Source organism: Nerophis lumbriciformis, linkage group LG05, assembly GCF_033978685.3.
Source record: "Nerophis lumbriciformis linkage group LG05, RoL_Nlum_v2.1, whole genome shotgun sequence".
NCBI lineage: Eukaryota > Metazoa > Chordata > Actinopteri > Syngnathiformes > Syngnathidae > Nerophis > Nerophis lumbriciformis.
Genome location: NC_084552.2, coordinates 30,127,112 through 30,148,300, shown reverse-complemented (window position 1 = coordinate 30,148,300; position 21,189 = coordinate 30,127,112). Strand labels below are relative to the sequence as shown.

The 21,189-nt window shown below is 42.6% G+C and overlaps 1 protein-coding gene across 2 annotated transcripts in view; it reads left to right on the top strand.

Moving 5' to 3' along the window:
• The window catches only part of kcnip4a (potassium voltage-gated channel interacting protein 4a), a 127,860-nt gene that overhangs the window by 104,053 nt on the left and 2,618 nt on the right, over positions 1 to 21,189 (top strand). For both annotated transcript variants that reach the window (XM_061960929.1, XM_061960928.2), the window contains exons 2-7: positions 503 to 627; positions 14,104 to 14,173; positions 14,292 to 14,362; positions 14,431 to 14,538; positions 18,650 to 18,754; positions 21,064 to 21,126. In XM_061960929.1, the coding sequence (XP_061816913.1) occupies positions 503 to 627; positions 14,104 to 14,173; positions 14,292 to 14,362; positions 14,431 to 14,538; positions 18,650 to 18,754; positions 21,064 to 21,126 (542 nt within the window). The remainder of the gene's footprint in view (positions 1 to 502; positions 628 to 14,103; positions 14,174 to 14,291; positions 14,363 to 14,430; positions 14,539 to 18,649; positions 18,755 to 21,063; positions 21,127 to 21,189) is intronic.

The window sequence follows — 21,189 nt, the reverse complement described above, 5'->3', positions numbered from 1 at the left end:
GGCCAGGATTAGACGCTGTCATGATTGACAACCTCAACCCAAACGTAGCCTGAATGATTCTCGAAGTGCGGGTGTCTTTTTTGTGGTTGTTGTGTTTTTAGCACCTGGATGCAAAATTAGGTCAGCGCATCGTGTTGTGCTGACCTGCGGAGTGACTTTTAAATAAGTCATGCGACCTAGTGACCTAGTGAAGACAGTGTTGCTTACAGGTGTAGGTTTACACCTGTATTTTGCAGAGGTTATTTATTATTACTCCAGGTGTCCATGAGCGTGGAGGCCTTTATTTGTACAAATATGTTTGTGAAGATAGTTTTCGATAATATCCATCTATCCAATCTCTTTTTTTGTTTCCCATCCCAAACTTTTTCATGCGAGTGCTTTAAACGGCATCATGAATGACAGCTTTACAGATGCCACATCAGCTTTTCAGGTGTCCCCGTGGTGATTTATGGACTATTCATTTGAAGGGCTGTCGTATGTTGATGTCTTCCTCCTCTTGCAGATAGTGTTGAAGATGAGCTCGAACTCTCCGCTGTTCGCCATCGCCCCGAGGGATTGGGACAACTGGAGGCGCAGACGCGATTCTCCCGCAAGGAGCTGCAAATCCTCTATCGCGGCTTTAAGAACGTAAGTGAAGTGAATTGTGAAGTGAATTATATTTATATAGCGCTTTTCTCAAGTGACTCAAAGCGCTTTACATTGTGAAACCCATTATCTAAGTTACATTTAAACCAGTGTGGGTAGCACTGGGAGCAGGTGGGTAAAGTGTCTTGCCCAAGGACACAACGGCAGTGACTAGGATGGTGGAAGCGGGGATCAAGCCTGCTGGCACGGCCACTCTACCAACTGAGCTATACCGCCCCAAGTAAGTGAAGCCTGGCGCTGCTGGTGGTGCTAGGCTCCAATGCTGCTTACAACCACTAGGGGGCAATATTTGCTCTGCTACTAATGAGATACAAGCTTGTTTCATCGAGTAGTTCCTCTCAATAGGGGAATTTTGACAATCATTGACCATCCCTATCTGAGACAAGGACACATGATTTTTCTCATTTTTTAAGCATTCTACAAAACCCGGCGTTTCTGGGTGTTGTTGATAAATGGCTTTGGCTTTGCATAGTAGAGTTTTAACTTGCACTTACAGATGTAGCGACAAACTGTAGTTACTGACAGTGGTTTTCTGAAGTGTTCCTGAGCGCCTGTGGTGATATCCTTTGAGCCTGAAGGATCAAAGGTCCCGGGCATTCAATGTTGGTTTTTGGCCTTGCCGTGATTTCTCCAGTATTGATGATATTACGGACCGTAGATGGTGAAATCCTTAAATTCCTTGCAACAGCTCGTTGAGAATTGTTGTTCTTAAACTGTTCAACAATTTGCTCACGCATTTGTTCACAAAGTGGTGACCCTCATCACATGCTTGTTTGTGAATGACTGAACATTTCATGGAAGCTGCTTTTATACCCAATCATGGCACCCACCTGTTCCCAATTAGCCTGTTCACCTGTGGGATGTTCCAAATAAGTGTTTGATGAGCATTCCTCAACTTTCTCGAACGTTTTTTCGCCACTTGTGACAGCTTTTTCGAAACATGTTGCAGGCATCAAATGAACCAATATTTGCAAAAAAATAACAAAGTTTACCAGTTCCAACATCAAATATCTTGTCTTTGCAGTCTATTCAATTGAAAACAGGTTGAAAAGGATTTGCAAATCATTGTATTCTGTTTTTATTTACCATTTACACAACGTGCCAACTTCACTGGTTTTGGGTTTTGTAAATGGTAAATAAATGCTAGCAATAGGTGGCTAACAATACGGGTACTGCGCTCTACAAAATAATGTTTACCGTATTTTTCGGAGTACAAGTCGCTCCGGAGTATAAGTCGCACCGGCCGAAAATGCATAAAGAAGGAAAAAAAACATATATAAGTCGCACTGGAGTATAAAGTCACATTTTTGGGGGAAATTTATTTGATAAAACCCAACTCCAAGAATAGACACTTGAAAGGCAATTTAAAATAAATAAAGAATAGTGAACAACAGGCTGAATAAGTGTACGTTATATGAGGCATAAATAACCAACTGAGAACGTGCCTGGTATGTTAACGTAACATTATGGTAAGAGTCATTCAAATAACTATAACATATAGAACATGCTATTCGTTTACCAAACAATCTGTCACTCCTAATCGCTAAATCCCATGAAATCTTATACGTCTAGTCTCTTACGTGAATGAACTAAATAATATTATTTGATAATTTACGGTAATGTGTTAATAATTTCACACATAAGTCGCTCCTGAGTATAAGTCGCACCCCCGGCCAAACTATGAAAAAAAACTCCGACTTATAGTCCGAAAAATACGGTATATACATGAGTATAAAGTTACTGTATATAATGTAGTAACATGCACATTCTTAATAGCATGTAATATTTACGTGTTTTGGTCATTTTAAGCATTACCAGCTACAAGTTTTACAAACTTGGTGATAAGTAGATCCAGCTCTAGTGAAACACTACCGTATTTTCCGGAGTATAGGTCGCACCGGAGTATAAGTCGCACCTGCCGAAAATGCATAATAAAGAAGGAAAAAAAGATTTATAAATCGCACTGGGGCCCGGCTAAACTATGAAAAAAAACTGCGACTTACAGTCCGAAAACTACGGTAATCATCATGTAGCCAAAGTACGATACTTATATTTTGGTACCTGTACCGGTACCAAAATGTGCATTACTTTTCAAAATAAAGTGTACCACAAACAAATGTAATTATCGTCTTTATTTTAACATAAAATCACACATGTTTCTTATTGCAATCAAAGAACAATTTTGTCATTAAATAACATAATGAACATGCGAGACAACTTCTCTTTTAGTAGTAAGTAAGCAAAAGGGTTACAAAGGCTGCTGAAGTATGCAGTAACATTTTGTGTGCATAATTTTGTTTTGTCAAAATTATGAGGGACAAGTGTTATAAAGTGGATGAATTATTCATCTACTTGTTCATTTACTGTTAATATCTGCTGGTTTTAACATGTTCTATCTACACTTCTGTTAAAATGTAATAATCACATACTCTATTGTTTGGATACTTTATGTAAGTTTTAGGTGACACTACAAATTTTGGTATCAATCCAATACATCATTATTATTATTATTATTATTATTATTAGGGATGTCCGATAATGGCTTTTTGCCGATATCCGATATTCTGATATTGTCCAACTCTTTAATTACCGATATCAACCGATACATACAGTCGTGGAATTAACACATTATTATGCCTAATTTGGACAACCAGGTATGGTGAAGATAAGGTTCTTTTAAAAAAAAAAAAAAATAAGATAAATAAATTAAAAACATTTTCTTGAATAAAAAATAAAGTAAAACAATATAGAAACAGTTACATAGAAACTAGTAATTAATGAAAATGAGTCAAATGAACTGTTAAAGGTTAGTACTATTAGTGGACCAACAGCACGCACAATCATGTGTGCTTACGGACTGTATCCCTTGCAGACTGTATTGATATATATTGATATATAATGTAGGAACCAGAAATATTAATAACAGAAAGAAACAACCCTTTTGTGTGAATGGGGGAGGGAGGTTTTTTGGGTTGGTGCACTAATTGTAAGTGTATCTTGTGTTTTTTATGTTGATTTAATAAAAAAAATAAAAAATAAAAACGATGCCGATAATAAAAAAACGATATCGATAATTTCCGATATTACATTTTAACGCATTTATCGGAAATATCTAGTTATTATTATTATTACAGGGTCATACATCGATCATAATTAAGTTATCCTGTGTCCAGGAACGTATTTCCTGAGTTTATAAACAAAAATGACAAAATATTTTGTAAAATATTGATGTAATCATTGTAGTATTGACTATATACGGTATTGTGCTTGGTATCAATACAGTCTGTCTGGAAAGATCCACCCATGGCATTTGTTTACTTTCAGGAGCGCTAGCTTGCTGTTAGCAGTTAGCTAGTGTATCCTCCTACGGTGTGTAGTGAAGCATGTTCAGCTATTCCTCGTCCTGCAGGAATGATACTTGTAAGAAACGTACTTTATTTGTCGCCATGGATTTCCATCCATCCATCCATCTTCTTCCGCTTATCCGAGGTCGGGTCGCGGTGGCAGCAGCCTAAGCAGGGAAGCCCAGACTTCCCTCTCCCCAGCCACTTCGTTCAGCTCTTCCCGGGGGATCCCGAGGCGTTCCCAGGCCAGCCGGGAGACATAGTCTTCCCAACGTGTCCTGGGTCTTCCCCGCGGCCTCCTACCGGTCGGACGTGCCCTAAACACCTCCCTAGGGAGGCGTTTGGGTGGCATCCTGACCAGATGCCCGAACCACCTCATCTGGCTCCTCTCGATGTGGAGGAGCAGCGGCTTTACTTTGAGCTCCTCCCGGATGGCAGAGCTTCTCACCCTATCTCTAAGGGAGAGCCCCGCCACCCGGCGGAGGAAACTCATTTCGGCCGCTCGTACCCGTGATCTTGTCCTTTCGGTCATAACCCAAAGCTCATGACCATAGGTGAGGATAAGAACGTAGATCGACCGGTAAATTGAGAGCTTTGCCTTCCGGCTCAGCTCCTTCTTCACCACAACGGATCGATACAGCGTCCGCATTACTGAAGACGCCGCACCGATCCGCCTGTCGATCTCACGATCCACTCTTCCCTCACTCATGAAAAGACTCCGAGGTACTTGAACTCCTCCACTTGGGGCAAGATCTCCTCCCCAACTCGGAGATGGCATTCCACCCTTTTCCGGGCGAGAACCATGGACTCGGACTTGGAGGTGCTGATTCTCATCCCAGTCGCTTCACACTCAGCTGCGAACCGATCCAGTGAGAGCTGAAGATCCTGGCCAGATGAAGCCATCAGGACCACATCATCTGCAAAAAGCAGAGACCTAATCCTGCAGCCACCAAACCAGATCCCCTCAACGCCTTGACTGCGCCTAGAAATTATGTCCATAAAAGTTATGAACAGAATCGGTGACAAAGGGCAGCCTTGGCGGAGTCCAACCCTCACTGGAAACGTGTCCGACTTACTACCGGCAATGCGGACCAAGCTCTGGCACTGATCATACAGGGAGCGGACTGCCACAATCAGACAGTCCGATACCCCATACTCTCTGAGCACTCCCCACAGGACTTCTCGAGGGACACGGTCGAATGCCTTCTCCAAGTCCACAAAACACATGTAGACTGGTTGGGCAAACTCCCATGCACCCTCAAGGACCCTGCCGAGAGTATAGAGCTGGTCCACAGTTCCACGACCAGGGCGAAAACCACACTGTTCCTCCTGAATCCGAGGTTCGACTATCCGGCGTAGCCTCCTCTCTAGTACACCTGAATAGACCTTACCGGGAAGGCTGAGGAGTGTGATCCCACGATAGTTAGAACACACCCTCCGGTTCCCCTTCTTAAAGAGAGGAGCCACCACCCCGGTCTGCCAATCCAGAGGTACCGCCCCCGATGTCCACGCGATGCTGCAGAGTCTTGTCAACCAAGACAGCCCCACAGCATCCAGAGCCTTAAGGAACTCCGGGCGGATCTCATCTACCCCCGGGGCCTTGCCACCGAGGAGCTTTTTAACTACCTCAGCAACCTCAGCCCCAGAAATAGGAGAGCCCACCACAGACTCCCCAGGCACTGCTTCCTCATAGGAAGACGTGTTGGTGGGATTGAGGAAGTCTTCGAAGTATTCCCTCCACCGATCCACAACATCCATGGATTTAGAATTAGCTAAAACACTGTCGACTGCGGATGGACGTTAGCGGCTAGCTAGCTAGCTAGCCATGTTTCAAAGCACCTCTTGCTTTATCGTTTGTTTTCAAGCCAAAATGCATCCGTTCTCCCTTTTCTGTCTACAAACTGTTTCTGCTTGTAAGTACTCTGTGCGTGTGCGTTGTAACATGCGCCTCTGTTCCTGAAGCCAGCAACGTTACGACGGTCATGTCCGTAAAGAGAAAAAAAAAGTATTTTTCAGAGTCAGTATAGTACAGATTTTAATTCATTAGGACCGCAGTACTTTATTAGTACCAGTATACCGTACAACCCTACTACAAACAAAATAAAACAATCACTTACTGTACAATGTCTGCTTTCAGTGGAATGCAGACTGATGGGATGTTTATATATATTCAGCACAAGCCTTGTGTTCCCCGTTTAGATAATGTATTGGACCGTGTGGCGTGGTTGGGAGAGTGGCCGTGCCAGCAACCTGAGGGTTCCTGGTTCGATCCCCACCTTCTACCAACTTCGTCACATCCGTTGTGTTCTTGAGCAAGACACTTCACCCTTGCTCCTGATGGGTCGTGGTTAGGGCCTTGCATGGCAGCTCCCGCCATCAGTGTGTGAATGTGTGTGTGTATGGGTGAATGTGGAAATAGTGTCAAAGCGCTTTGAGTACCTTGAAGGTAGAAAAACGCTATACAAGTATAACCCATATTCTTCATAATCCTCACTCCTCAGGTACAGATTTTAAAAAAATTAAAAAGATGGGCTAAAGCGTACATATTGTCACATCTTCCTAGCGATGTCCTCCGGTCTAATTTGAATAACTTCTCAGTTTATGGCCACGACCTTCTACTATAAAAGTGAAAGGCATGATTTATGAATTAGAACAAACTTTTACCAACTCAGAGGCGATGCAGCAGCTCAGTATATCAATGGCTGCAATAGTTAGTGACCTCTGTGATCAATGTTACTAAAAGTAGTTAATTTGCGTTGATTCATATAATAATGTCACTAATACGTGTTTATTAAGCAGGTCACGACATGTACCTTAATCATTTTTTCCCTCAAAAGTGTGCCTTATAACCAACCCTGTGCACCTAATGTACGGAATAATTCTCGACCTCGAAGCAATTTTATTTGGTACTTGGTGTAATGATAAGTGTGACCAGTAGATGGCAGTCAAACATAAGAGATAAGTGTAGGCTGCACTACGATGGCAATATGACTCAAGTAAACACCACCAACATTTAAAATGTTCCATTGAAAATATAGAACATTACACACGGCGCTCAAAAATCTATCAAAATGTTTTAGTATGACTTTAGTAAGCTATGAAGCCACACCGCTTGATGGATTGTACTGTGCTTCAACATATAAGTATTATTATGGGTGTGTGTATAATGTAAGACATTTTATCTGGCGCTTTGTTTAGCAATATTATGCAAAAGCAACTTTTCTTACCTTCTGGTACCTGCTGATCTGAATAAATCCTGAAAAATTGTGCGCGTCCATTTTTGTAGTCCATGCCGACAACATAGTCGATAAGCTTCTTCTTTTTCTCTATCTTCTTGTTACGTGACATTCATCCGCCGCTGTTGCCATTTCTAATATAAAGTAGTGTAAAATTCTTACTTATATCTGTCAGTAAACTCGCCATGAAAGTGCTAAAACATACCGGTGTAGTGAGTTTACATACACGGTCGGACGTGGGACATATTTTCAAGCGTTGACCGGTCTGCAGTTACAAAAAGGTTGGGGACCACCGATGTAGACCAAAAGGAAGTGTTTTACATTTAGAAAAAAAATAAATAATATGACTCCTTTAATGCGCCCTATAATCCGGTGCACCTAATATATGAAAAAAGATCTAAAATAGACCATTCATCTGCAGTGCATCTTATTATCCGGTCCTATGGTCCGGAAAATACGGTAAATGGAATATTGTTTACAGTTTTTGGAAATTCTTTAGAGGACTTTATAGGCGCAATAGATGACTCCCTTTAGCCACACTGTTAGTAGTCATATTTAACAATTTAGAATGCACAAAAAAAGAGTAAAACGTGCATTCTTGTCTCACACAGGGATTGTGAACGAAAGAGAAAATAAAGAAAAAAGTGCAGTTCCCCTTAAAGCGACCCGAGGAAACCGGCTGAATAACGTCAACCCTTTTCTTTTAAGGCGATGCAATCTTAACACAAACTAACATTCTGATGAGAAATGGAGCCCTTTCGTCCTTTGCAAGATAAATAAGGTGTCGGAATGAGGTCATTAGTCGGGACTGACTGTGGCTCAGGTGCCCAATAAAGACCTTTTCCCAGGTCAAAAAGGACCCCTCGCTGTGTCATGGTGTACCACTTTATTTACTTTTCTCAGAAATGTTAAATGTCTTTTCCTTTCACACTTCCTTATCGCTGTTCCCCGGGAAGGAATTTCACGCCTTGTGGTTTTTGTGTTCTCGGGTGAGCAAAAGTAACAAGCTTACCTTGTTTTTTCTGCCATTCACACACTGTACGGTAATGCATTTAACACTCAATGATGAATAGTTATAATAGCATTTAAATCAAAAAGTTAACCATGAATGGTCAGGGCTTCTTTACTCAAAATGTAATGGCAATTTTTTTATCGGTTTTATACAAAAGTTGAAGCATGCAATTGGAATACACTCCAGAATAAACAAAGTTGTCTCTCATTAGCAGTAATTATTTTGTAGTTCAATTTAGTTTTTTTGTTATTGCCAATTTATTGTATTTTTTTTACTTTAAAGAGTAACTATGATGAATTGTCTTTTCTGACTAATTAATGCTTTACAATCATAAGATGCATACATTTTGGCGCGAGCTTGGACGCAGTTTTAGATGCCTGATGGCTATGGATGTATATTATATTGTCTTTTATATTAGAGCGAGTTAATCCATTTTTTTTGGGGGGGGGGGGGTTGAGGGGATTATTATGATACGTTGAAGTTGTATGTTACTATGGAGTGACTACGCTGGAAGTTAACTTTGAAATTTACAGAATTTACCGATATACTTGCCAAAAAAGTTCCATTACTACCACAAGCCTCTGCAGCCACCTATCTGTACAGTAATTTATTTATTTATACCTGCACCTTATTGATTTTTTATCCTGCACTACAACGAGCTAATGCAACAAAGTTGTGTTCTTATCTGTACTGTAAAGTTCAAATTTGAATGACTATAAAAAGTAAGTCTAAGTCTCTGTTAGCAGGGTTTTGCAGTTCGCCTACGTTGTGACATCACAGCGAGGTGGACGTATACTTATTTGGGCATTAGGTAAAGTTCTCAGACAGAGGGGGAGGAGCTCTGAGGGAAATAAGAGAAAATATTATTTTCGTCTAATCTTGGCATGCGCATAGTGACACTGACGTGTGACATGCAGTGACATAAACGCTGCTAAAAGCAGCTGATTTTTATGCAAAGTCTGAATCGATTTGGGAGTGTGCAGTTGTACTTCATGTTGTGATCAGGTGAATCTATATAATGCTTATTACCGTATTTTCCGGACTATAAGGCACACTTAAAATCCTTTTTTTCCCTCAAAACTCGGCAGTGCACCTTATAATATATTTATATTACATATATATAATATGCTAATTATAATTATAATGTAAAGAATAATTCTGGTTTATAAAGTTGATTTGATTTGATTTGATTTTGCTTACCGACCTAGAAGCTATTTTATTTGGTACTTGGTGAAATGATAAGTGTGACCAGTAGATGGCAGTCAAACATAAGAGATGCGTGTAGACTGCACTACGATGGCAATATGACTCAAGCAAACACCAACGTTTTATATGTTCTATTGAAAATATAGAACATTAGACACTGTGCTCAAAAATCTATCCAAATGTTTTAGTACGATTTTGGTAAGATATGAAGCCACACCGCTTGATGGATTGTACTGTGCTTCAACATTTATGAGTATTATTATGGTATGTGTATAAGGTAAGGCATTATCTGCCGTTTTGTTTCGCAATATTATGCAAAAGCAACTTTTCTTACCTTCTGGTACCTGCTGATCTGTATTTGGGATCTGCATAAATCCTGCATAGTCGAGAAGCTTCTCCTTTTTCCTTTATCTTCTTGTTATGGGACATTCATCCTCCGCTGTTGCCATTTCTAATATAAAGTAGTGTAAAGTTCTTACTTATATCTCAGAATCAGAATCAGAATCAGAATCAGCTTTATTGTCATTACGCAAGGTAACGAGATTGAGGCCATGCCATACAGTGCGATGTGTGCATGCTAGAAAAACAATGTGCAAATATATAAAAATATAAAAAATGTAGAAGTGCAATGAATATGGTGTGAAATGAATATATATATGAAAAAAACAAAACAAAAACAGGGTGGTTGGTGGAATGGGTTATTGCACCGAAGAGAAGGCAGTTATGAGGGACAATGGGGCAGTCCGTTCAGGATGGTTATGGCCCTGGGGAAGAAGCTGTTCTTTAGCCTGTTTGTTTTGGTTTTAATGCACCTGTAGCGCTTCCCAGAGGGCAGCAGGTGGAACAGGTCAGAGCCAGGGTGGGTGCTGTTCTTGATGATGGCACTGGCTCTGTTGAGGCAGCGGGAGGTGTAGATGTCCGTCAGAGAGGGGAGAGGGCGGCCGATGATCTTCTGAGCCGTCTTGACCACTCTTTGCAGCCTCTCCCTGTCTGCTGCAGTGCAGCTGCCGTACCATACCGTAATACAGTAGGTCAGCAGGCTCTCGATGGACGAGCGGTAGAAGGTCAGCAGCAGGTCAGGCTTCAGGTTGTACTTCCCGAGGACTCTAAGGAAGTGTAGCCGCTGCTGAGCCTTCTTGATGATTGATGTGGTGTTGACTGTCCAGGAGAAGTCATTAGAGATGTGGACTCCAAGGTACCTGAAGGTGTGGACCCTCTCTACACGCTCGCCGTTGATGTAGAGGGGGGCAGGGTCGGTGCTGCTCCTCCTGAAGTCGACGATGATCTCTCTGGTCTTGCTGGTGTTGAGAGCGAGGTTGTTCTCCGAAGACCAGGCCGTCAGCTTCAGGACCTCCTCTCTGTAGGCAGCCTCGTCACCCCTGGAGATGAGCCCGACCACTGTGGTATCGTCGGCGAACTTGACGGTAAGGTTGTCACTGTGGGCCGGACTGCAGTCATGGGTGTAAAGGCAGTAGAGGAGGGGGCTCAGCACACAGCCCTGTGGGGAGCCGATGCTCAGCGTGCGGGAGGATGAGAGGTGCGGGCCAAGTCTCACATTCTGGGGTCGGTCCGTTAGGAAGTCCCTTATCCAGGCGTTTGTGAGAGGGGGGAGGCCAAGAGTGTCCAGTTTATTGCAGAGTCTGTCCGGGATTATTGTATTGAAGGCAGAGCTATAGTCCACAGAGAGCATCCGGACGTAGCTCTGCTGCTGCTCCAGGTGGTTCAGAGCAGAGTGGAGAGCAACAGCGATGGCGTCCTCTGTGGACCTGTTCGCCCGGTATGCGAACTGGTGGGGGTCGAAGTCTGGAGGGATATGGTCCTTGATGTGCTGGAGAACAAGTCGCTCGAAGCACTTCATGATTACCGGAGTGAGGGCCACTGGTCGGTAATCATTCAGGCTGGTGATGGGAGACTTCTTCGGCACCGTGATTATTGTAGATGACTTCAGGCAGGATGGGATGACTGCCTGAGCCAGGGAGAGGTTGAAGATCCTGGTGAGGGGGGGAGCGAGCTGGTGGGCGCACGTCCTGAGCACCTTTCCAGGTACTCCGTCTGGTCCGGTAGCCTTCCTGGGGTTCACAGCCAGGAGCACTCGTCTGACACTGTGCTCCTGTACAGTGAGTGGAGTGGCGCCGGAGCCCGGTGGGGGCGGGGGCAGGGCTGGAGCAGATGAGTGTCGCTGGGGGGTTTCGAAACGGGCAAAGAAACAGTTAAGCTCCTCTGCCAGTGTCGCACTCTGATCCGCAGTTGTCATATTGCAGCCTCTTTTTCACGGGACACATTTTCGTTGATGTTGCACTAGTGAGCCACGGATGAGGAGATGCTGCTCCGTTATTGATGGAAGTAAAGTCTGAATGTCATTAAAACAGTTAGCTCCATCTTTTGACACTTCTTCCACTCCCGTCCTTGCACACTACACCGCTACAACAAAGATGACGGGGAGAAGACTCTGCCGAAGGTGAGCCACGTAAATAAGACCGCCTACAAAACGGCGCATCCTGAAGCGACTGTCAGAAAGCGGCTTGAAGATGATCTGTAAAACATAATCTATGCAACATTTTGACCAAAGAACCACCATCACATGTTATGTAGACCACAAGGAAGTGTTTTACATTCAGGAAAACAATAATTATAATATGACTCCTTTAATGCGCCCTATAATCCGGTGTGCCTTATATATGAAAAACATTTTATTTTTATTTTTTAAATAGACCATTCATCGGCAGTGCGCCTTTTAATTTGGTGAGCCCTATGGTCCTGAAAATACGTTGATGACAAAAATAGCTATGATGACATCGATGTATATATTTAAACAGTGTATATTTTTAAAAGATAAATTATGATGGTTTTGGAGACGGATGGGGCGTGGTTGCATTTGCAATATGGCAATGCCTCCAGAATCAACCATCTTGTATACAGACTCAAAAAACTGGTTAAAAAAGTGACTGTGGTGCCAAATTTCCATAAAATGTACACCAAAGCATATCCAATTAATTATCTCGAGCAGTGATTCTCAAACTTTTTTTTTTTACCAAGTATCACCATAGTGACCAACGTTAAAATACAGTAGCGTAGTAGGCCTAAAAGGTCATTAAAAACAAGGCAAAGATTTTATTTAACAAGTATATTTAATATGTTTAGCCGGTGTAACTTTACACGCAGTTTTAACAGTAACACTGTGTTTGAAAATGTAATTAAGTGATTATTTGGCATACCACTAGATGGAGCCCAAGTGTTTTAAATGTAGATTAAAGGCCTACTGAAATGCGATTTTCTTATTCAAACGGGGATAGCAGGTCCATTCTATGTGTCATACTTGATCATTTCGCGATATTGCCATATTTTTGCTGAAAGGAATTAGTAGAGAACATCAACGATAAAGTTTGCAACTTTTGGTCGCTGATAAAAAAGCCTTGCCTGTACCGGAAGTAGCAGACGAGTAGCGTGGCGTCACATGTTGTGGAGCTCCTCACATCTGCACATTGTTTACAATCATGGCCACCAGCAGCGAGAGCGATTCAGACCGAGAAAGCGACGATTTCCCCATTAATTTGAGCGAGGATGAAAGATTTGTGGATTAAGAAAGTGAGAGTGAAGGACTAGAGGGCAGTGGGAGCGATTCAGATAGGGAAGATGCTGTGAGAGGCGGGTGGGACCTGATATTCAGCTGGGAATGAGTAAAACAGTAAATAAACACAAGACATATATATACTCTATTAGCCACAACACAACCAGGCTTATATTTAATATGCCACAAATTAATCCCGCATAACAAACACCTCCCCCCTCCCGTCCATATAACCCGCCAATACAACTCAAACACCTGCACATGAAACTCAATCCCACAGCCCAAAGTACTGTTGACCTCCCCAAAGTTCATACAGTACATATATTTACCTAAAGTCCCCAAAGTTACGTACGTGACATGCACATAGCAGCACGCACGTACGGGCAAGCGATCAAATGTTTGGAAGCCGCAGCTGCATGCGTACTCACGGTACCATGTCTGCGTATCCAACTCAAAGTCCTCCTGGTAAGAGTCTTTGTTGTCCCAGTTCTCCACAGGCCAATGGTAAAGCTTGACTGTCATCTTCCGGGAATGTCAACAATGAAACACCGGCCGTGCTTGTGTTGCTGCAGTCGGCCGCAATACACCGCTTCCCACCTACAGCTTTCTTCTTTGCTGTCTCCATTGTTCATTGAACAAATTGCAAAAGATTCACCAACACAGATGTCCAGAATACTGTGGAATTTTGCGATGAAAACAGATGACTTAATAGCTGGCCACCATGCTGTCCCAAAATGTCCTCCACAATCCGTGACGTCACGCGCTGACGTCATCATACCGAGACGTTTTCAGCAGGATATTTCGCGCAAAATTTAAAATTGCACTTTAGTAAGCTAACCCGGCCGTATTGGCATGTGTTGCAATGTTAAGATTTCATCATTGATATATAAACTATCAGACTGCGTGGTCGGTAGTAGTGGGTTTCAGTAGGCCTTCAAAATCATCATAGGTTTCATTTGACTACTTTAGTTTATCTTTATTTTGTTTCATTACTTACAAAGTGTGAGGAAAAAAAGTCAAACAAATAAAATATGGGGGGAAAAATAGAAAAACGTGATGCTCAATATATAATAAATATATTTTGTCTTGCAGGAGTGTCCGAGTGGAGTGGTCAATGAAGACACCTTCAAGGACATTTACTCCCAGTTCTTCCCACAAGGAGGTTTGTACCAGTTTTTGCGGCCTCACTAAAAAACGTGAAAACCCCTCCAAGACCAGTCCGACGTGGCTCACTGCTCCTCGCTCTCCTGTCTTTGCTGCTTTTCTCTCTCTCGCTGCAGACGCCTCGACGTATGCTCATTTCCTGTTCAACGCCTTTGACACCGATCACAACGGCTCTGTGAGTTTTGAGGTAAGCCGCTCACTGTCGCCTCATTCTGAGACGGAAACAATTCCGGCTGAGGTCTAATGTCCTTGCAGGATTTTGTCATGGGTCTTTCCATCCTTCTGCGAGGCACCATTCAAGAAAAACTCAACTGGGCGTTCAACCTTTACGACATCAACAAAGACGGTTATATCACTAAGGAGGTACAGCAAAAGTTCTTAGAATTTTTAATAACTGCACTTTTGGGGGCGGGGGATTATTTTGCCTATCATTCATAATCCTTAGGTAAGACAAGCACACGTATGTTTTCTTTATTTATGCATTCTAAATCATAAATAAATGCTTGCAAAAGTCAGCTAACAACGTAGTTGCTCCAAAAAAGCGCTCTAAAAAACATCCAAAAGCCTCTATCATTGTTTTATATACACACTAAGTATATACAGTATGTCATGTAGTAACAGGCACATTCATTATAACGTAATATTTACATACACTATTTAAGTCCCATCTTAAAACTCATTTGTATACTCTAGCCTTTAAATAGCCCCCCTGTTAGACCAGTTGATCTGCCGTTTCTTTTCTTTTCTCCTCTGCTCCCCTTTTCCTTGGGGAGGGGGGGGGGGGGGGGCACAGGTCCGGTGGCCATGGATGAAGTGCTGGCTGTCCAGAGTCGGGACCCGGGGTGGACCGCTCGCCTGTGCATCGGCTGGGAACATCTCTGCGCTGCTGACCCGTCTCCGCTCGGGATGGTGTCCTGCTGGCCCCACTATGGACTGGACTCTTACTATTATGTTGGATCCACTATGGACTGGACTCTCACAATATTATGTCAGACCCACTCGACATCCATTGCTTTCGGTCTCCCCTAGAGGGGGGGGGTTACCCACATATGCGGTCCTCTCCAAGGTTTCTCATAGTCATTCACATCGACGTCCCACTGGGGTGAGTTTTTCCTTGCCCTTATGTGGGCTTTGTACCGAGGATGTCGTTGTGGCTTGTGCAGCCCTTTGAGACACTTGTGATTTAGGGCTATATAAATAAATATTGATTGATTGATTGACTATATTGCCAAAAGTATTTGGCCACCTGCCGTGACTCACATATGAACTTGAAGTGCCATCCCATTTCTAACCCATAGGGTTCAATATGATGTCGGTCCACCTTTTGCAGCTTTTTACACTTCTGGGAAGGCTGTCCACAAGGTTGCGGAGTGTGTTTATAGGAATTTTCCACCATTCTTCCAAAAGCGCATTGGTGAGGTCACACACTGATGTTGGTCGAGAAGGCCTGGCTCTCAGTCTCCGTTCTAATTCATCCCAAAGGTGTTCTATCGGGTTCAGGTCAGGACTCTGTGCAGGCCAGTCAAGTTCATCCACACCAGACTCTGTCATTCCTGTCTTTATGGACCTTGCTTGGTGCACTGGTGCAAGGTCATGTCGGAAGAGGAAGGGACCCGCTCCAAACTGTTCCCACAAGGTTGTGAGCATGGAATTGTCCAAAATGTTTTGGTATCCTGGAGCATTCAAAGTTCCTTTCACTGGAACTAAGGGGCCAAGCCTAACTCCTAAAAAACAACCCCACACCATAATTCCTCCTCCACCAAATGTCACACTCGGCACAATGCAGTCCGAAATGTAGCGTTCTCCTGGTAACCTCCAAACCCAGACTCGTACATCGGATTGCCAGATGGAAAAGTGTGATTCATCACTCCAGAGAAGGCGTCTCCACTGCTCTAGAGTCCAGTGGCGACTTGCTTTACACTACTGCATCCCACGCTTTGCATTGGACTTGGTGATGTATGGCTTAGATGCAGCTTCTCGGCCATGGAAACCCATTCCATGAAGCTATCTGTGTACTGTATGTGGGCTAATTGGAAGGTCACATGAAGTTTGGAGCTCTGTAGCAACTGACTGTGCAGAAAGCCGGCGACCTTTAAGCATTACGCGCTTCAGCATCCGCTGACCCCTCTCTGTCAGTTTACGTGGCCTACCACTTTGTGGCTGAGTTGCTGTTGTTCCCAAACTCTTCCATTTTCTTACAATAAAGCCGACAGTTGACTTTGGAATATTTAGGAGCGAGGAAATTTCACGACTGGATTTGTTGCACAGGTGGCATCCTATGACAGTTCCACACCGGAAATCACTGAAAGTGGCCAATTCTTTCACAAATGTTTGTAGAAACAGTCTCCATGCCTAAGTGCTTGATTTTATACACCTGATTCTCCTCATTTGGATGGGTGGCCAAATACGTTTGGCAATATAGTGTATTTTGCTCATTTTAGGCATACGGCAACATACACATTTTTACAGACACATCACAGCGTTTTCTTTTCCTTTGAACAACAACAGTACTAATCATGACAGAATTCATGAGTGCTAACTACAACTACTTTGGGACCAATAAAAATGCAGAATATATATATATATATATATATATATATATATATATATATATAGCCTGATTAAAAGGAGGATGAGCTAGGAGTTTTAGAAGCGGTGTGCTAAACAGATCAGGCATTACAGACACTAGGAATCATGTAGCATTATTGCTAAGTGCAAGACAAGAACTACAAACATAATAAAACAATCACTTACTGTACAATGTCTGCTCTCACTAGAACGCCGAATGATGGGATGTTTATATCTTCCTGTTTAGATGAAGAAATAATCATAATCCTCACGCAGCTTTAACTGCTGTAAACTAGCATCTTTTTAATGTCTTTCTCGCCATCTCCGGGACTAAGTTGAATGTCAAAGTTGACCAACTTCTCGGTTTATGTCCACAACCTTCCACTATCCTGGTGAGAGGCATGCCTTACAATCTACAATTAACTTTCACCAACTCAGAGGCAATGCAGCAGCTCACCGGCTCAATATGTCAATATAGCAGCATAAGCCAGCCCTGTGATCAAGGCACTGCTGAGAACATTTTGTTTGCGTTAGCGCTTATAATAACCATATCGCTAATGGTTAATATTCAGGTCACGAGATGCAAAGGGGATATTGTTGGCAATTTTTCCATGTTTTTTTAGAGGGCGCAAAGGATTACTCCCATTAGCTGCATCGTTAGCAGTGTTGGGACTAACGCGTTACAAAGTACTGTAACGCTGTTAGTTTCGGCGGTAACTAGTAATCTAACGCGTTATTTTTTATATTCAGTAACTCAGTTACCGTTACTACATGATGCGTTACTGCGTTATTTTTTATGTAGTATCGGCTAGAAACAGAAGATCTGAGTGTGTTTTATTGCAGCGCTGCGGTGTCGTCCTTCTGTGTCAAAAGGAAAAGAAGAGGCGTGCTTTGTGTGGGTGGGGGCGGGGGGTACTCCCAGACCGTAGTTGAGGGGCGCAGGGGAGACGTTCCTCCAGGGCCTATGTACTTCGGGGCTAACAACCTTCACTTTACCCGGAAGTGGGTCTTTACAGCTGAGGGTGAATGACGAGGTCGGCGGTTTGTTGCAACTTTGTGACTTTATTGGACGCAGCCATCTACCAAGCTAGAGCACCTGCACGCACTCACTGTTGCCGGTCCCTCACCTCTCTCGCCCACTGACTCACAGACGTCACTCACCTCATATGCTGTCATATCTTAAAGGGCCACACACACACATACGCTATTCTCATAACAACTAACAAGACATCATGGTGAATTCAGAAGTCGAGTTTCTTAACATGGAGACATTCTCAATACTTTTCTTTTGTCGAGCACAAAGAAAATAAAATTTTAGTTAAATGTAAGTTGTGTCTTGGATCAAAGATCCTATCTGCTTAAAGTTAAAGTGCCATAATGTTGCAGCTATTTAAAATAGTTTTGTCAATTTGTTCTGGCCTGAAATAAATTGGCCGTTTGAAACATATCTTTGTCTTTGTGTGTTGTATGTAGACCACATTGTTTAGCAGAGTTGAGTGATGCAAATACATGTCAAGTTGATCAACACATCGTATTGTTCTCCAGTGCAATAACAGTACTGAAATGAAGGCTAAAATGGCATTAATGGGAGCCTTAAAAAAAAAAAAGGGGGTGAAAAAAAAGTAACTAGTTACTTTTCACAGTAACACATGACTTTTTGGTGTAAGTAACTGAGTTACATTTGAAATAAAGCAACTAGAAACTGTAACTAGTTACTGGTTTTCAGTAACTAACCCAACACTGATCGTTAGCCATCTTGTACTTGCCGCAATTTACAACTTAGAATTCATCAAGAAAATAAGAAAATGTGTGTGCTTGTCTACTTAGAGATTGTGAATGATAGGCTGAATTCCCAGAAAGTGCAGTTCCCCTATAAGAGCTGAGACAATCTGGTCTTGTCCCACAGGAGATGCTGGACATCATGAAGGCCATCTACGACATGATGGGCAAATGTACGTACCCCGCACTCAGAGAGGAGACGCCACGTCAGCATGTGGAAATATTCTTTCAGGCAAGTGTACACACCATATATGTTTTTTTGGGAGCAGAAAGGACTCTGGGAAAGGCAAAGGACAAGGTTGTGTGGTCGCGGTCAAAAGTTTACATACACTTGTACAGAACATAATGTCATGGCTGTCTTGAGTTTCCAATAATTTCAACAAATCTTGTTTTTTTGTGATAGAGTGATTGGAGCACATACTTGTTGGTCACAAAAAACATTCATGAAGTTTGTTTCTTTTATGAATTTATTATGGGAAAATGTGACCAAATCTGCTGGGTCAAAAGTATACATACAGCAATGTTAATATTTGGTTACATGTCCCTTGGCAAGTTTCACTGCAATAAGGCACATTTGGTAGACTGACATCACATGGACAAAGAGAAGACCTTCTGGAGGAAAGTTCTGTGGTCAAATGAAACAAAAATTGCCACAATACCCAGAAATATGTTTGGAGGAGAAAAAGATGAGGCCTTTAATCCCATGAGCACCATCCCTACCGTCAAGCATGGTGGTGGTAGTATTATGCTCTGAGGCTGTTTTGCTGCCAATGCAACTGGTGCTTTACAGAGAGTAAATGGGACAATGAAAAAGGAGGATTACCTCCCAAATTCTTCAGGACAACCTAAAATCATCAGCCCGGAGGTTGGGTGTTGGGCGCAGTTGGGTGTTCCAACAGGACAATGACCCCAAACACACGTCAAAAGTGGTAAAGGAATGGCTAAATCAGGCTATACCGTATTTTCCGCACCATAAGGCGCCCTGGGTTAAAAGCCGCGCCTTCAATGAACGGCATATTTCAAAACTTTGTCCACCTATAAGCCGCCCGGTGTTGTAAGCCGCATCTAACTGCGCTAAAGGAATGTCAAAAAAACAGTCAGGTCAGTCAAACTTTAATAATATATTAAAAACCAGCGTTCTAACAACTCTGTTCACTCCCAAAATGTACGCAAATGTGCAATCACAAACATACGTATATCAACATGGACAGAGCTGCGTGAAAAAAGCCACCCGGCCTCTTCGCGTAAACTTAAACTTACCTTAACCACTCGCTCATCTTTTCTTCATCCATCCCTTCGAGTTAGCTTTTATGATGACGCCGGCTGGAAAGGTCTCTTTTGGCAAGGTCTTCCTTTTGAATATCACCATGGGTGGAAGTTTCATTAGCATGGCAAGCTAGAACCACAGTGAAGGATGACTTCTCATTCCCTGTGGTGCGAATATTCACCGTACGTGCTCCCGTTCCACAGTGCGGTTCACAGGAATATCAGTTACTGTGAAATACGGTAGTAATCCGTGTGCGGATGGAGAGATTGCGTCTTTTCATGAACCGGATCCTTGTCGCTTTGTAGGAGCCATTTTGTGGTCTTTACAGATGTAAACACACAAAGGAAATGAAACGTACGGTGATATCCGCGCGCTTTTTCTTCTTCTACGCGGGCGGGTGGTTGCTTACAGTAGAAGAAGAAGCGCTTCCTGTTCTATGGGGGCGGGTGCTAACCTTGGCGGTTGCTTGCGTAGAAGAAGAAGCGCTTCCTGTTCTACCGGGAAAAAAGATGGCGGCTGTTTACCGAAGTTGCGAGACCGAAACTTTATGAAAATGAATCTTAATATTTATCCATATATAAAGCGCACCGGGTAAAAAGCCGCACTGTCAGCTTTTGAGTAAATTTGTGGTTTTTAGGTGCGGCTAATAGTGCGGAAAATACGGTAATTAAGGTTTTAGAATGGCCTTCTCAAAGTCCTGACTTAAATATGTGGACAATGCTGAAGAAACAAGTCCATGTCAGAAAACCAACAAATTTAGCTGAACTGCACCAATTTTGTCAAGAGGAGTGGTCAAACATTCAACCAGAAGCTTGTAGATGGCTACCAAAAGCGCCTTATTGCAGTGAAACTTGCCAAGGGACATGTAACCAAATATTAACATTGCTGTATGTATACTTTTGACCCAGCAGATTTGGTCACATTTTCAGTAGACCCATAATAAATTCATAAAAGAACCAAACTTCATGAATGTTTTTTGTGACCAACAAGTATGTGCTCCAATCACTCTATCATAAAAAAATAAGAGTTGTAGAAATTATTGGAAACTCAAGACAGCCATGACATTATGTTCTTTACAAGTGTATGTAAACTTTTGACCAGGGCTGTAAGTCTGGATTGTGCCCAGTTCTAGAATGGTGGGGCTTCAGTTTGACAACATACTGTAGAAATGTAATTAGTCTTTTCCCTGTCAGGGTTCCCCACATCGACTTAATCGCATGTTTATTTTGAAATGAGTTTTTGAAATATTATTTGTTCTTTCTTTCTCCCGACAGAAGATGGACAAGAACAAAGACGGTGTGGTCACTATTGACGAGTTTATCGACTGCTGCCAAAATGTAAGTTGGGACACGGCCATCACACTCTATGTATTCTGTTTATGCTACTGAATGGGACGATGT